This window comes from Myotis nattereri (genome assembly GCF_964212035.1).
Source record: "Myotis nattereri genome assembly, chromosome: 11".
Lineage (NCBI taxonomy): Eukaryota > Metazoa > Chordata > Mammalia > Chiroptera > Vespertilionidae > Myotis > Myotis nattereri.
In genome coordinates this window covers 32,111,642-32,129,285 of record NC_138086.1, presented here as the reverse complement: position 1 = coordinate 32,129,285, position 17,644 = coordinate 32,111,642, and the positions used below count along the sequence as shown (strand labels likewise).

The 17,644-nt window shown below is 48.5% G+C and overlaps 1 protein-coding gene and 1 gene segment (V, D, J or C); both read right to left on the bottom strand.

Annotated features, from left to right (window-relative positions):
* Window positions 1-1,698: 1,698 nt before the first annotated feature.
* LOC308527360 (T cell receptor beta constant 1-like) lies at window positions 1,699-6,502 on the bottom strand. The segment is given in 6 exons: window positions 6,473-6,502; window positions 6,183-6,240; window positions 2,934-3,326; window positions 2,500-2,517; window positions 2,259-2,365; window positions 1,699-1,964 (listed from the first exon to the last, which is right to left on the bottom strand).
* Window positions 6,503-12,851: 6,349 nt separating this feature from the next.
* PRSS2 (serine protease 2) lies at window positions 12,852-16,642 on the bottom strand (the record flags this gene model as incomplete). Its single annotated transcript, XM_081102225.1, has 5 exons — window positions 16,563-16,642; window positions 15,322-15,481; window positions 13,641-13,894; window positions 13,145-13,281; window positions 12,852-13,004 (listed from the first exon to the last, which is right to left on the bottom strand). Exons 1-5 carry the CDS (start codon window positions 16,600-16,602, stop codon window positions 12,852-12,854), a joined length of 744 nt encoding a protein of 247 aa, XP_080958351.1. The 5' UTR covers window positions 16,603-16,642.
* Window positions 16,643-17,644: the final 1,002 nt, after the last annotated feature.

The window sequence follows — 17,644 nt, the reverse complement described above, 5'->3', positions numbered from 1 at the left end:
CCTCATGCTGGTCCATCTTCCTTTCAGCCTTATGTTTTATGACTCCTGTCTCTGAACCTTGTACTCAACTACACTGAAGTACCCAGCCCCATTGTTTAGACTTTTGTTTATGCCTCTGACGGTCATTAACACTTCCATTCTTCCTTTGAAGAGTTTTCCAGCTTCTCAGACTTTTCCCAGTCAGAAAGTTGAGCACTCGCCTCTGACTGCATTTCAGTAGACAGCTTGCATTGCTGTTTCAAAGCATCACCTGTATTTCAGCTATTTCTAGTCATGAATCATCCCCTTTAGGAAAAGGTAGGCTTGGAGACTGTGACTTGGATATCTTTATTTTCTTGAAAGTTCATAGAAAAACATTGCAATCTATGTATTCAATGAGTTAATATATATATATATATATATATATATATATATATATATATATATATACATATACATATATGTGCACACACATTTGAATGTGTGCATGTGTTACAATGGTGAGGGAAGGCTGTGTTCTGTAGTCCTGTAGATGGCAGGGTACATGGCTATTTCAGGCAGGCTTGTTGTGATACCTGCTCCCAAACTGGGTCACTTTGGGCTCACTCATTTATTCATTCACTTATTCAAAGATAATTTATTGGGTTTCTACACTGAACTAGGGTACTATGCCATATCCCAGGGATGCTGTAGTAAAACACAGCCCTGTTATCAGCAGCTGACCATCAAATGGGCTTGTCAGACAAGTAAAGAGGTAGTTTGCATCAAGTGTGGTGTCAGGAAGGAGGTGTGCACAACGCACAATGATAGCAAAATATAGGGTGCATTCAACCCAACCTTAAGAGAATAAGGGGTAAGGAGCTCCAGAGAAGGCTTCTTGAGGGAAAATACTGAGCCAAATCTTTAAGTAAGTAAGAGTCAAGAGTACTCAGTCATTCCAGGTAGAGGAGTGCAAAATGGCCTGGAAGCAAATTGCTCAGGGGGTTTGGTGGTGAGAGGAGTGAGGTGAGTGTGGAATAAGAAGGTGGAGGACAATTGTGGGTCTTTCATGCCATCCTAAGAATTTTGGACTACATGATCATGGTGACAATGAGACAACAAAGAACTTTTGTAGGATTTCTAGAAATAGCAATAGGGTTGATCTTGGGTTTGGAGAAACTTTATTTTCTATCCTTCTGGGCATGATCAAGGGGCATCTTCACAACTGTTAGTTCACTAGAGAGAAATAGATAAACTGATTTGTAACTTAAAAAACTGAAGACACAGCTGCTGAGGATAAATCTCCAGGTCAGTGCATTTTTCTCTCAGCTGGGAAACCTGGTTGGTGATGAATGGAGAGGAGAAATGTGCTCAGTGAGACAGCTGACAGGGACAGGAATGACATATATAAATCAGGCTTCGATAGCCAGGGGGACATAACCAGTTGGCGGGTTGACACACCTATGTAGGTCAGCTCTTCCACAGAGCACCTTTGTCCAGGTAGGTCAGCAGATTCCTATGGTCAGCATCACCATTTTTCTAGTCTCTTGGGAGTAAGCCTCTTCATGTCCCATCACCACCTTTCGTATTTCTTAAGGTCCCCACAGAAGGAGCAGTGCCAGTCACAGGCTGGGTCCCTGGGTACCTGAGGGGACTGCACTTTCCTTGACTACCCCTTGTTTCTATCCTAACTGGAGTCCATGAGAGTTTAGAGATGGAAAAAAGAGTTATGTAGACACTCAAGGCACAATCAAGCCAGAACAGGCCATTTTTATTGGTTCAGTCAATGTAGGCACACCAGGGTCTCCTGGGGTTAGGGATATTTTAGTCATGAGTGTTCAGCTATGCAAGTATATAGCGGGTGGATATCAGGATGAACTGAGAGACTGAGACAGCTCTTCAAAAGCACTGGCTAGGAATGGAAAAAGGGGAATCCATATTGGGGAGATAGGCTGGAAGTTCCTGGCTGCACCTCTGAGCTGGTGTCAGGAATTCTTTCTCTTGACCTGAAGAGGAGAAGAAGGTTTTGGAGTTACCTGGAGTGTTGGGGACTTAGAGGAAGCAGGATGGCCCACTGACTAGATGAACAGGGCTCCTCATAACTAGGTTTCAGGTGACCCCAGCTTCTCTTTCCCTCACATCTCTTCCACTGTGGTTCTGGAGGTTGACTAAGTAAGGCATCTTCTAAGAAATGTGAGTAAAACCCCTCTTCCTCTCCTCCCACCTCTGGTCCTGGATCTGAGTTGCTATGTTTTGAGTGTCACCTCCAACCTGCCTGCCCACCCTACCCGCCTCCTTACCATGGCCATCAGCACCAAGGCGCTGACCAGCACCGCATACACAGTGGCCTTCCCCAGCAGGATCTCATAGAGGATGGTGGCAGACAGGACCCCTTGCTGGTAGGAACCTGTTGGCAGGAAATGAGAACAAGTACATACTTTTAAGCAGATATCTCTGCCCCTTCCCAGGGTCCATGGGTTCTCCATCCTCTGGTTCCAAAGACCATGGGAGAAGGAGAGAAAGAAGCAGAGGGCCACTTACTTGAGGTGAAGCCACAATCTGAAAGAAAGAAGAGGGAGGGAAGTGGATGAGCAGATGAAACACTGTCAGCCTTGTAATCAGCACACTTCAGGCCCAGACCAGAGGAGTCTAGCACTGCCTTCCTGTGTGCCAATATAGACACATCATCCTTGAAATTCATGAGACACACGTGGCAGCTCTGAAGGGGATGGGGACACACCACACAGATGCTGAGCCAAAGCGGCCAGCTGCAAGGCTGTGCTGGCTGGGGATCTGAGGAGGAACTAGCCCAAGGTGCCTGTTCTTCTTCATGGTGTGCTCTCATCTTCCCACCCCACTCCTTTTTTTTTTTTTTTAAAAAAAAAGTCTAACTTGGTCTTTGTGGCCTTCTACCTGGATCCCCCTTTCTCTCTGGTCTGGCGCCTCCTTGCCTGACCCTCCAAGGCTCCACTCACCTGCTCTGCCCCAGACCTCAGCACTGACATTCTGGGTGATGGGTATGGGGCGGGTGTCCTCCCAATTCTCCTTGTCTTTTTCCTCTAGCCCAAAGAACTGGACTTGGCAGCGGAAGTGGTTGCGAGGATTGTGCCAGAAGGTGGCAGAGACCCTCAGCCGGCTGCTCAGACAGTAGGTGGAGTCACTGTGGTTGCGCTGCTCCTTGTAGGGCTGAGGGTCTGTGCTGACCCCACTCTGGATCTCCTTCCCATTCACCCACCAGCTCAGCTCCACGTGGTCGGGGTAGAAGCCTGTGGCCAGGCACACAAGCGTGGCCTTCTGTGTCCGGGCGATCTCTGCTTCGGATGGTTCAAACACAGTGACCTTGGGTGGTTTCACCTTGTTCAGGTTGTCTGGAAGGGGAGAGGGGTTAGGAATAGGGCTGGTCTGAAAGCTGTCTAGGTTTGGTAGGGGCTGTGTGTATTTTATGTGGGCCTGCGGAAGGGGGTCAACATAAAGCAACATTATGTATTAGATCCCGTTTGTTTATAGGTCCCATTGTCTATTGTCATTTTTCCTTGACTTTCCCATCTCCTTCCTGGTCACCCCATGGAGCGACTATCTTTTCCACCTCCCTAAGGGGGTGCCCCCTTTTGTCCCAGTTTTCTTGGATTTTTTTTCAAAGTCTCACACTCAGGCCTTGCTCAATTACCTATCAGACGAGTATATCTGTCTTATCTTTTCTTCCTTGTTCAAAGCCCTCTTTGGTGCTTGATGTAATCTTTGAGATTTAGAAGTGGTTATAGCAGAGTTGAATGGGCCTGGATGTTAAGGCAGAAGATTCTCACTAGCAACCTAACCCTGGGAGCTAAACTGACTTTTTCTAATTAGCATTGTCCTGTTTTGTAAGGTGTATATGTTTGTCTGTATGATAGCACATATAAGAATTAGTCTTTCTTACCTAGAAGAGACACCTTTCCCATTGCATCTGACTATATATTTTTTCTATATACTATACCCAACTCAAATTTTTTTTCTCTCTTCTTTATTTTTTACTGTGTAACTTTCCAAGGTGCACCTGGCTATTATCTTCTCAGCTGTTCCACATTTCCTCCCAAGCAGGGACACACGGGGTTCATGGTAGCTTGCCTGGGATGCCTGTCATCTCATGAGAGATACTCCCCACGGGTTGAGCCCTTTCTTCCTGTCAGTGTCCAGCAAGCCTCCCTGACAGGGTTGGAATCCTATTTCACAGCCAACCTTTACATTCTTAAAAGCACTGAGACCTTGGTTGCTGGGTAGGAAAAAGCTCCCAAAGTCTGAAGGCCATTGCATCAGAGGCTCCATATTGTAAACCCCTGGGCCTTTTTACAGTCTGACAGATGGGAGAGAAAGGATTTCTTGAATTGTTTGAAGGCATTTTCCCACCTGAAGACACAGAGGGATGGAAGACACCACAGCCATCTTTCAAGCACCCTCCTTTTTGTCAGACTTTTCTGCTCCCTATATTTGGTTCTGTTTTGACCACAAATACAGTTTTTGGAGTAGATAAACAACGGGAATGAGAAGGTTGGTGCCCATAGGTGAGTCCTTTACAAAGGATTTTCACATAACTTAACCCCTTACAGTTGAAGGACTCCAAGAGGCTGGCATTGTTAACTCTGTTTATATCTCTTACTTTCTAATTTCATGAGCCCTCTGACCCTGAACCCAGGCTTTGTGAATCCCACGGTGAGCCTGGTGCCAACCCCAATTCCATCATACTTTCTGACATTGTGCCCCCATCTCTGGAACAAAGCCTGATCCAGCCAACCAACCTGACCCCTTCCTCCAGCCCTGTCTGTATCTCCAGCCGAGACCCATCCATCTTTGCCCCGCTTCTCCCAAGCACAGGTCCCTTAGCCTGTAATCCCAGCACAGACCCGGAGGTTTGAGAAAATGAGTCCTCCTACCTATTTCTCTTCTTTATACCTGGTCTGTTGGAAGATGGTATAGGTTCCCATTGTAATAGTTAATTTTGACATACCTCCTCTAATCCCCACCAAACACAGTGTACCCCAGAGACTCCCTGAAGTTCTTACAATGCTGTGACATGGACTTCTGCCTTTGGGACTCAGGATCACCTCTCAAACCACCCCAACCTCACCCATTTGGTCCCTCACTGCCTCCTGAGCCCTCAAACCACCCAGAAAGACACACCGGGATCTTTGGAGAAGTCAAGACAGGGACGGAGTGAACGGTGCAGGGCTGGAGTTAGAATGGGAGGGAAAATGGAGAAGACCAGAAAAGAAAGGGAAAGTAAAACAACATAGTAATAAAAAAGTAGAGATGAGAGGAGTCTGGAGAACAATGGGAAGAGGAGAAAGCAAACACAGAACGTGAAGACTAAGCGTGGAACCCACCGCTGAGATGGCGCACAAACACAGCGGAGCAAGGAGGAGGCTTCGGGCAGGGCGGAGAGGGCCCTGAGTTCCAGGAAGGAGGGCAGCTCTGATCCTGTCCTTACTCCACACTCCCCTCCCAGCGACTGATCATCATGGTCCAGCACAAGCACCCCCCAGTCAGGAGCAGGACCCCATACCTGTCACGGTGAGCCTGGTGCCGACCCCAAAGTAGAGGGGCGAGTTATAGGAACACAACAGCAGAGAGCTGTGGCAAAACCTACCAGAGGTCTCCCTCAGAGGGCTAGTCTTAGCTCCCTGGGAGCCAGAAGCCACCTTTCCTTGCCTGGGTTCATGGCTCTGGACCCAAGAGAGTCTATTAGGAGGAAGACCCAAGCATAGAATGGTGAGAGGAATACCAAGAGGCTCCGGTGGGGCATATCCACCAATGTAAGAAGGAGGATGAACCAGGAGTAGGGTAAGGAGGCAGATTATGCACTGAAGACTGAAACTCCCCTCCAGGATAGAAGAGTTCCCTCAGTCCCCTTCCACCAGGGCTGGGAGCAGAGACAAAGTCAGGTCTAAGGGACAGTGGCCCCACCACTTCGGGCCAGTACCTTACCTAGGACAGAGAGTCGAGTCCCATCTCCAAAATGCTGTGCCTGGTTGCTCACAGTACCACAGGAGTGTAAAAAAACTCCAGAATCACAGGTGTGGGGCCCTTCCTTCCAGAAGTTCAGTCCACCCAGAACTCCCGGGACTCTAGTCCACTCACCCACATTCTCGGAGCCTGTTCCCTGCTGTGTTCTCAGCCCCTGTCCTCTCCAAGGCATCCTCCTGAAACTCCCACCTTACAACACGCTCTCCCCAGGGAAGCCTTTTACTTACCCAAGACAGAGAGCTTGGTTCCACTGCCGAAAAATAGCTTCTCGTTACTTACACAACACTAAAGCCTGGTAAGAAAACTGTCCTTGAGGCCTCACATTCCTCCTCCTCAAGTTCACCTGCCAGTTCTCCTTCCCTTTTCTCAGCAGAATTTTAACTCTGGGAGGTGAAGGGGGGACAACTGTGCCATCAGAAATGCTGTGGTAAGAGGACCCATTCAGCCCTGTGAGATCCCCCCTCCTACGTCCATCCCCTTCTATGTGAGACAAACAGTGGGACTACAACAACTTTACCTCCAGAGGCTCTCCATCTACCTTGGCCATGATGGGGCACCTTCTACGGACTCAGGAGGTGGACAAGGTGAGCCCTTCCTGGCTAAGACTACTTGCCCCTGGGGAGAGGAACCCAGACTTTGGCACAGACAGTCCATTGGGTTACTGGAGATGGAACCTGGTCCCTCCTGTCTGCATCAAGACAAGACTTCAGATCTTTCCGATGAAAACATGCTTTTATCTAAGCTCCCAAGACAGGCTCCATCTGGGTCCCTGCCTCTTCTTGTAGGATCCCAGCCCTTCAGCCCCAACTCGCTTAGACTTGCTTACCTACAACAGTGAGCCGGCTGCCTTCCCCAAAATAGAGGGTGTTTCCAGAACACAGCCTCCCGGATCCATTTCAAAACCCCTCTTGTCTGCTGAGCACAGCTGGGATTCCCTTATAGAGTCCCTAGCCTGCTTCAGACACTGCATACCCTTTCAGAGCCAGCCCAGTGACATGGGGAAGAGACACAGTGTGATCTCCCATGAAGTTCAGAGCAGGGAATATGAGCCTCTGTTGGCGAGGGAAGATGGGCCAATGTCGGAGATCACTATGACCCTCTGGCCTTCTCCCAGCTCCCTCTCCCAGGTAACTACTCAGAGGGGCAGCACCACCTCTCAGGCTCAGCTCTGAGATTACAGGGGACCTCAGGTGGCTGAGTGAATGTGCTCGTACAGGGACCTTCCTCTGAACTCGTTCACAGACGTAGAACCTGGGAGCCAGGTCATCTTTTCCTGCCCATGTTGTCTGGGTTAGTCCTCCCTCCCCAGAACCCCCTGGAGACCCAGCCTTACCTACGACCATCAGCCTGGTCCCTGGGCCGAAGGTAACATCATAGTTAGCACATCAGAATAGGACCACTCTAAAATGCACACTTTGGACCCACTATCCCCTACCAAGGGCACAGGAAGATCCAGAGCATATCTTACCTACAACTGTGAGCCTGGTGCCTTCTCCAAAGAAAACTTGGGTGTTCACACAGTGACATGGGGCAAGGAAGAAAACAGAATTGAGGCACGGAGAGGAGAGGCCCTGGCTGGTGTCTGGAAGACTCTGGAATGAGAACTAACTGCCCCCTATCCCTGCTTTATAAGTACTGAACAGAAGAACACATTCAACTTTGACTTCTGAGGTCACAGAGCATGGCTAGATCCATTCAGAGGGCCCCGTGCCCCTTTTTCAAATGTCTCAAAGTATGTGGGCTGGAGAGGAGGGCAGGGTCCCAGAACCCAAGATATATCTATCTTCTTTCTTTATAGATTGGGTCACCTCCCATGTACCTTCCCACTGACCTTGTCCTGGGATGAAGGAGTCTCCCTGAGTCCTTCCCCCATAAACCCACTGAGGTGTCCTTCTTACATCTGGGCTCTCTGCCTGGAAGCTTCAGTTCTGATCCAGGCCTGTCCTTATCCTTGGCCTTGGCTGGACAGGTAGACAGGAGTGAGGAGGAGGCATTCTGAACCAAGCCACTCTTGGGCCTGTGACCCTAGAGAAAAGTGGAGGGACTGTGGGGTTGGGTCATGCTGAGAGGTTTTTGTAAAGGTTTCCCATAGAGATAAATCACCGTGGCCCCCTGTCCCCACAATGTTTCAGCTTTGTACAAAAACGCCCCTCCCATGGGCCCGCCCCTCAGAGCCAGAAAGAAACAACCAGAGCAGCTGTCCTTTGAGGGTGTTGGAGTTTGGGGGCAGTGGCAACATCCCCTGCCCCATGGTGTGAGGTGGCAAGGTTCAAACCAGGCCAAGGGTCTCCCTCCTCACCCCATACCATTTCTTCAGGATATTCTTAGCTCCTCAGAGACATGTGTCTTTTAGAGACTGCCTACCACAGGGCCTGGTTTTCTCCCTAACCTGGTATCCTCCCCTCTTGCAGAGTCTGTCCATAGTGGGGAGCAACCCTGCCAGAAAGTGGAACCCCCTTTCTATCCTGGGCCTGCCCCTGAGGCTGTGACACTCAGAGACCACGCCTTTCATCTGAGAATGAGGCCCTAACACCCAGACTCTGTCCCTTTGGCCCCACTCCAAACCTCTAGGGTGGTCTGGAGAACTGACCATGAGCTGCCCAGGCTGGGCTTTCCTAGATGTGGCCAAAGTGAGAGCTGTGAGCTCAGTGCATTTCTGAATGGGTGTGGGTGAGGGAAGACCACACCTGTGTTTGTGGAGCTCAGATGTCAGAGGGAGGTCAAGGGAGTCGGGGAAGTGGGTGTGAAGAACTGGAGAAATAGTCTCAGGCACATACAATCATGGCCAGATAATCAGTCAGTCTTCTCCCTCTTCCCTGAAGGGTAGATACATTTTAAGTTGGTAGATATTTTAGATTTCCTGCATGAGATGACCTTGATTAACCTCCAGTTGAGTGGCCTAGATCTCATTTCACTAAATGGAGCTTCCTTTTATCACCTTTCAAACTATGAAAGGTTTTGCTTTCCAAGGTTTTAGCTACTTGTGGTCAACCAAGGTCTGAAAATATTAATGAAAAATTCCAGAAATAAACAATTTCTAAACTTTAAATTACATGTTGTTCTGAGTACATGATGAAATCTCATGCTGTCTTGCTCCATCCTTCCCTTTATGTGAATCATCCCTTTGCCCAGTGTCTCCATGCTGTTGATGCTCCCCACCCCTTAGTCACTTAGTAGCCATCTCCGTTATCAGACCGACTGTCTTGGAACCACAGTGCTTGTGATCAAATAACTCTTATTTTACTTAATAATGGCCTTAAGCAAAAGACTACTGATGCTGTAAAGTGCTTCCTTTCAGTGAAAAGGTGACTACAGTACAATGAGATATTTAGAGACAGACAACATTCATATAACTTTTATTATAGTATATTCTTAATAGTGTTTTATTTTATTATTAGTTATTATTGTCAATATCTTACTGTGCCTAATTTATAAATTAAACTTTATTGGAGGTATATATGTATAGGAACAAAACATGGTATACATAGGATTTGGTACTGTCCATGGTCTGTCTCAGGCACCCATTGGAGGTCTTGGACTGTATCCTCCATGGATAAAGTGGAGACTACTGTATTGATTGTGGATAGGAGTGCAAAATGACACAACCCTATGGGGAACAATTTGAAAATATCTATACAAATTACAAAAATGCATCTATTTATTCACCCAGAAATTCCACCTATGAAAATTTATCTTTAAATATTATTGAATACAAATTAAAAAATCTGTGTAAACTATTTGCATTATTTGAAATAACAAAAAATTGAGAATAACAAATGCCCATGATTTTATGGTTGTGAATTTGCTGAGGAAGCTTGTGAAAAAATGCATATTTCTGAGTAGTCCCAGGTACTTTTGAATTAAAAATCCTGGGATTGGCTTTACTAATTTGTACTTAAATAAACAATCAAGCCTCAAATTACCCTGGATATTTCTATTTCAGTGCCAGGTTTGGACCAACTGCTTGTCCCCTGACATGTAAAGAAACAGGTGTCAGGGTAGAGAACACTAGAGTGCTACCTGGTGGTGTCACAAGTTGGATGCAATAGTGTGGCTCTTAAAATTTAGGGAAAAGAGAGAAAGGGAAGACAGTCTGTTTACTTAACTTAGGGATAGCGGCAGATCTCACACTCTATCATAAGCCTGAATAAACGGTCTTGGGTTGCTTTTATCAGTTGAATGTAGTAAGACCTGGTCTTTATTCCGTTTCCACATCGAGAAACACTTTCATCACTGTAATAACTTAGTTTGATCTATTTCCGTATTTTTTCCTGTCTTGTTCACCCCTTTTGCTTACGAATAATTGACCCTCCCAGTAAGTTTCCTTTGGACCATCTAGCTGGGGATCCTCATCCTGACCACCTTACAGAGAATAATACCACTCTGTCTTGGTATCACAGCTTCTTTTAATTCTGATGGGATTTGCCCCAGTTTTGCCATTCTGTCACATTGTCATATGCAGCTTTTTGGGGGTGGGGTGTGTGGTGGGGAGGGAATAGGGGGAGAGGGGGTAAAAAGAGCTTAGTGCTGAATGCGGTCATTCATCAATTTGGGCAGCAGGGGGCAGCCTTTCCTTATTTTTTTTTTAAGACCTAAGTAGCTGCAATCTCAGTGTGGCCACTTGAGGGAGTGAGAAGAATGTGGATGGTGCTCACCGGGACCAGGGGAAAGTGGGGTTACCTGTGTGCCTTTCTCAAGGTGTGTGTTGGCATGCGGGAAGGAGATACACAAATAACATCTTATATATGCATAATTCTTGAAACTTTCAAGCATGCGGTTACACTCATGTTAATCTAAAATTTGTCTCCTACTTTCTTCAGATGTAACTGAAACCTGAGGCTAAATAGGTTGCCAACCTCACGTGTGATGCAGAAACAGAGCTGGAATAGGCAACCAGGCCTCCTTACTTAAGTCCTGGTGCTCCGGTAGGTGCTGTTGTCCCTGCAGCCACTGAAGGTCCTGCCCCTCAGGGAAGCCCACCTCCTGGAGCCAGTCTGCCCGGGCCCCCACCCAGGCCCTCCACTGACATCTGTGAGACCTTCAAGCCCCAGTCTCTGTATCTGTGAAATGGGAAGAGTAATAATGTCACCTGCCTTAGGAGTTCCTGTGAGAACTAGATAAGATAGATAATGCCTGTAATGATGAGTGTGGGACCTGAAATAGTAAAAATGTTACTTACTACTGTTTTCACAGAGAGTACAGCTAGGAATCTCTCTACCGCATTGGTTCTCAAGCTTTAGCTTGCATCAGGATGATTTGGGAGGCTTGCCAAAATGTGAGTTGCTTAGTCCCATCCCAGAATTCCTGACTCAGAAGGTCTGGGGTGGGACCAAGAATTTGTACTTCTCCTAAATACCCAGGTTATGCTGGTGCTGCTGGTCCAGGGACCACACCTGGAGAATCATTCTTCTGGAGGCTCTGTCTTTTTTCAGTACATTTCTCTCCACTCCTAGGTCATAGTTTATTGATTCAGTTACTGGGGGCCTATTATATTCTAGGCATTGTTTAATTACTAGATATATCAGGATGAGCAAGGCAAGATTTCTTCCCCAAGGAGCTCACCACCGAATACTAAGGCAGATGGATCTATGTTCACTCAGTGGCATGAGCAGGACTGTGACAGACATCAGCGAGGATCAGAAGCAGGGTTCCTCACTCAGGCTTGAGGGCCAGTGGCACAGGGGTGAGGGGAGGAATCGGGAACAGGAGGAGTCAGAAAAGACCTTTCTGAAGAGGGTGAAGGGGTGGGTGAGAAGACCATCGAGTGAGATGGACAGTAGTGTCCAGAGCTATAGGTCAGAGGTGCATGGCTCGTTGGAGGAACCACAGGGACTTCAGAGCACTGGAGGGGACGGGAGCAGCAGAGGTGAGGCTGAAAACATAGGCAGGGGCAAAGCAGGAAGGGCCCATCTCAGGATAAGGAGCCTGGGTTCCATTTGGAAGCTGTGGGAGGTCAGGAGAGGTATTAATCAGGACTTGATGTAACGAGCAGGACCTCTTTGGGTGCAGTGTTAGAAGGTGGACAGAAGGCCAGCCCCCTCAGTAAGGGCAGTGATGCAGGGAGTGGGCTGGAGAGATGTTGAAGGGCAGAGTTGATGGACCACAGTAGCATGGGAGAGATGGTGAGGCGGGGTAGAGAGAGCGTGGCTTTGGGGCCAGGCAAATAAGAAGTTGAACCCCTGATCTACCATTTGCTGGACGAGGGACGTGGGTGAACTAACTTCTGCTTTCTTGTCTGTACCACAGAAGTGATATCCACTGCAGAGGGGAGGGTGAAACAACCATGAAATGTCTGTAAGTGGTCCGTACAGTATATATATATATTGGTATCATCAGGTGAGATGCACAGAAGGCCAATTTCTCTGGAGCTTGAAGGATGGAGACCCAGGGAAACTTCTTTTTCCCCCAGACACATGGGCAGATTGTCAGGAAGTAGGGCCCATTGGGGAGCACATGCTGGCTAAGTGCACGTGACAGGGATTCAGAAGAGGCCAAGGTGGATGCACAGGTGCTTCCCCAGGTGTGTTCAGTCTGGGTACAGGTAGAGGGAAGAAAGGGCCCGGCACATTGTGCCCATGGGCACACTCCAGCTCTGCACTCCAGTGCCAAGGTCAAGGAACCTCTGACAGCCTTTTGGAAATGTATTTCCTTCTAGAAAACAGCCTCCCCTCGCTCCTGCTTATGATTTTGGATTCCATCTTTTTATTTGCTGCTAAACAAGTATGCCAGGGAGCATCTTTGGTAAGTGGGGCACTTGGTATAAGGGCCGGCCAGACCCGGCTGACCTCGGTGGGAGGGTGTTGCCCAGAGCCAGGCAGGGAAGCAGATACAGACATAGGCTTTCAGATCAGTGTCACTTTATTAGCATAGTGATGGCAGGGGGACAGGTGGGATCTTTAGTTGTTGGCAGCCATGGTCTCCTGAATCCAGTCCACGAAGTTGCAGACCCTGGTGTAGACACCAGGCTTGTTCTTCTGGGCACAGCCATAGCCCCAGGAGACAACTCCCTGAAGCTCTCCGTTGCAGACCACGGGGCCACCAGAATCACCCTGGGGAGGAGGAAGGCACAACACAGTTTATAAGGAGGGAGAAAGAGGGGAGCACAGCTTATGGCCTTGGGGATTCAAATCCAGCCTCTAGGCAGGCCATGTGGATGGGCAGGGGTCTCAGATTGGGAAAGGGCAATCACCTGGCAGGAATCCTTGCCACCCTCGAGGAAGCCAGCGCACATCATGTTGTCGGTGATCTGTCCGGGGTACGCGGCTTCACACTGCTCCTGGGCCAGCAATGGGGCATCCAGGCACTGCAGCAGCTCAGGGTAGTTGACTTTGAGGAAGAGGAAGAGATAAAGGAAAGGAGAAATGAGAGTCAGGCCAGGATGGAGGATGGTAATCTGGGGCTGACTCCAAGAACCTAAGCCCCAGCAAGAATGAAGGCGATTCAGTTCCCAGAATGGCCACTGCTGAACCCCTCCCTGAAGGTGAGAATGGCAAGTGCTATGCTTGTCCTATTCTGGGTCAACTCCTCGAGACTCTGCATCTCTCTGGCCTCCAGGACGGAGCCTGAGGGTGGTGGACACTTGATATTATTTGCAGACTGGATGCCTAGGGGGCTGAGCTCAGGCGATGCTCCATTCTGGGAAACATTTGGAAGTCAGAGAGTGAAGAAGTGAGAACCCCACTCACTGCCAGAGCTCAGGGTGTTGCCCCAGCCGGAGATGAGACACTGGGTGCCAGCAGGCGCACAGGAGGTGGGCAGGGAGACGGTGGACACCCGGGAACTGATGACCGCAGGCGAGGACAGCTTGATCAGCATGATGTCATTGTCCAGGGTCCAGCTGTTGTAGCGGGGGTGGCGGATGACCTTGGCAGAGTTGATGAACTGCTCATTCCCCTCAGCAACCTCGATGTTGTGCTCTCCAAGCCTCACCTGGATGCGACTGTTGGGAGAGGAGAACTGAGGACCTATTCACACATCCCCACTCTTTCCTGGGATACCCAGCTCCCTGCTCATGGTGTGTTGGAGGTTAAAGCAAACAGCAGTTAACATGGTAAAGAGACATGGGAAGGCCAATGGACTTTGATAGTCCGCAGGGCTGAATATCAGCACAAGTTTTGCTCCAGCTGTGATTATAATGGCTCCAGGCGATTTCCCGACCTGATAATCTTTACTTCATTAACCAAACTTTAACTTTGATCTGCCTGTATTCATTGTTAAAGAGCAAATGTGTATTCAAAGTGAATAAAAAGCTGACTAGGCCAGAACTCGGTATGCCTCTTCATGAAAGAGGTTTCCACCTGCCCGCCCTCCCCGCCCCCCCCCCCCAATGCCTTCTAAACTCGTATGTTTTGTATAGTGTATCTATTGTGTCGTCGGCACTCCTTCAAGTTATTCTGAACCCACTGCGAAGGTCATGGCAATGGTGGGGCTGTGCCCATGCACAGGGCAGCAGAGGGGTGGGGAGCAGTATAGTTGAGACACCAAGGGCCTTTCTGCTTCAGATGTAGGTGTTAGTGGAGCTGGGATGGGGTGAAGGGGTCCAACTGCAGTGGCTCTTCAATCTGCTTTTCCAGCTGTGCCCCCCCCAAACCATGCCTCCAATGTCATGGGTGGAGATGAGCTTCTTGAAGCCCCAGGCATTGCTCACACTCTGTGACTTTGCTATGTACAGCGGTGACTTCTGCTCCCTTCCTGGTCTGGGAAGCACTATCGTTCTGGATGATATAATCCAGTGGGTCTCAAAGTGTGGCCCCAGGACCTTGTTAGACATGCAAAGCCTCGGTTCCCACCCCAGACCTACTGAACCAGAACCTCTGGGGGTGGGATCCAGCCACCCATGGTCCAGCAGATCCGCCAGGCAATTCTGACCCACACCCAGTTTTGAGAACCCTTGCTCTAGGCAGTGAGTCTCAGTTGAGAGAGTTCAAAATTTAGGCACCTCTTCTTGAAAAGTCTGAATTAATTACCTTGGGACAAGCCCCAGGCATTTTTCTTTTTTCTTTCTTTCTTTCTTTCTTTCTTTCTTTCTTTCTTTCTTTCTTTCTTTTTTTTTAACATTTTTTAGGTGTTTTTATGTGCATCCACTGGCAAAGGTTACTTGTATGAAGTCCTTGCCTGTTTCCCAGTTGGGCCTTGTACCCTAAATAGCCTCTTTCTGCTCTCATGACTGTAGCTCTGGCTGTTGTATTTTTTTATTTGGGGTGTCAGAGTCTTCCTACAGGTGTCTCTCATCACCCCCATGCCTGGGCATCAGCTGTCATTGACAACTTCTCCTCTCTATGGTCCTTCTCCCCACCCACCCCTAGACTGAACCAAGCTCCCCAAGAGCCCCCTCTGTGGATTATGCCATCAGGGCCCAGCACTTACGACTTGTAGCAGTGAGCCGCGGACACCACCCACTGGTCATTGATGAGGGAGCCACCACAGAAGTGGTAGCCAGCGTTCAGGGACACCTGGTAGGGGACGGAATTCTCCTGGCAGGTGTAGCCCCCGACGATCTTGTCATCGTCATCAGTGGAGAAAGCAACTTGAGTGGAGACAGGAGGGAGAAGCCAATTCAGCAGGATGTTAGAGGGTATAGCCCAAGCACCTGGCTAGGTCATACTAATTGAGATTCCTTCATAAGCACAGAGATGACTGGCAGCAAGGACGGGCAGTGAGGACACACTGCCATCCCCAGTCAGTACAATGGATGTCTTTCTCCTGAGTATCTCCTTGTGTCTGCAGGGCACATAGCTGGGTTCCCTGCAGGGATCCAGTCCAGACCTCTACAGGGCCACCAGGAGAATGAGGACACAATAAACATCCTCATAGTGCCCTCAATGTGATACAGCTCAGAATGTGGTGTTCTCACCCACTGAATGCTTCTCTCTTGCTCAACATCACTCATGTGCTCCCCACGACTATCAGAGCCCTGGAGGATCAGGATGGGCTGGCCCAACAAGGAAAACCTCCTGGCTCAGTCACTCTGACTGCACCAGCTTCTCCCATAGTTCAAATCAGCACAGAGAGGCCAGAGAGAGGAGCACCCACACCCATTGGATGGGACAAAGTTAAGCACTGTTATTGGCTGATAGAACCGTGTTTCTCAACCTTGGCTCTACACCTGAGACCTTAAAATTGCCTGGAAAATTTAAAAATTCAATGCTCAGGCTACACCTTAGGCCAAAGAAGTCAGAATTTCTAGAGCTAGGACTCGGGCATGAATGTTCTTTCAGTCTCTGTAGGTGGTGTATCTGGGGTTAAGAATAGCCACAGTGGTAATACCTTAATCAATAATAATAATTAATGAAATAGCCACAGTGCAACTAGCCCAGAGTTGTCAGACCTAAGCCTCAAGACCACTGGTCAATTTAATCAACCAGTTTCACCTCACCTCCCTTTCCAGCCTCTCTACTAAAAACCTGAGATGAATGGATGATGGGGCTGAGAGTGGGTCATCCAGTAGGTGAGAGAGGTAAGGCTTAAAGAGAGCCCAGGAATGGGATAGAGGGGTGTTAGACAGGGGAGAGAGAACATCAGAGCACAGGTAAATAGGAGAAGCAGCAAGATGGTGAAACTTGAGTTTCTGCCAGGAGGCAGGGCCTGAAGCAACACATGGAACTCACCAGCGGCTCCCACAAAGGCAAGGATCAGGAGTGGATTCATGGTGGCAGAAGTAGAGCTGGGTTGGTGGTGGAGAGCCTTTATACCTCCTGAAGTGAGGGTGGGTGGCCACCCCTACTCCCTGTACAAACACACCTGCAGCTTTCCCTTTCCCAGGGTCTTGGATCAACTCTGCTATTTTTGGCCACTCTGTGGGTTCGTGACCTACAGGTGATTAGAACATTTACTTTCTGAGGGCAGAGAGGAAGAAGACCTGGTGATTCATAGAGGTATTCCAGGATGAGGATAACAGGGGAAGCCAAACCCCTCATATAACATCTGGGCCTTCTTAGGCTAAGAGGATGAGGTTTAGGAGGAGAAGAGCAACCTGTGCCCTTAGAAATTTTCTGACCTCATGGAGATTTATTTAACTGACTTTAAGGAAGGGCTGATATTGGTCATAAATGTGGCTGCTCAGTATCCTGGAGTCCCCTGAGAGGAAAGAAGTCTTCTCTAAGTTTCTATATGTGAGCGTGAAGACCCTTTCTCAACTCTAAATGAGTGGGCAGGAAGGTCAAATCCAAGGCTTTGAGGAACCAGGATTGTATCATGAAGAGGTGATGAGAAGGATGAGGCTGTGTTTCTTGAAATTCTGGGCTTTCAGCTGGCTCTCCTGCCTTTCAAAGCCTATGGAGGAGGGTATTTGGAAGGTGGAAAGGGCAAGGGTTAAATTGGTGTCACCAGGTACATTTAGGGGACAGAAGACCACATTCCTCCTCTTCTTCACTATCAGGACCTTGGCCTTTCTCACCACTCACCTTATTATAGGGTCTCTTTAAGCAGCCTCCTGGTTGCCATTGGAATCTATACTAACAGTGATGAAAATTGCCTCAATTGCTAAGAGCTGACAGTTTGAGCTAGAATTATGTGCAATCAGACATTAGAAAGGGTTGGACAATGATAAAATTGGGTTCTGACCAGAAGATTAGCAGTAGGTAGAAGGATTAGCACATGGTAAAGGAGCTAAGTATTGGGTGATCAATAATAAAGATGCAGTGTGTGTGTGTGTGGGGGGGGGGGCGCGGTGGGGAGTGTCTGGAATTTT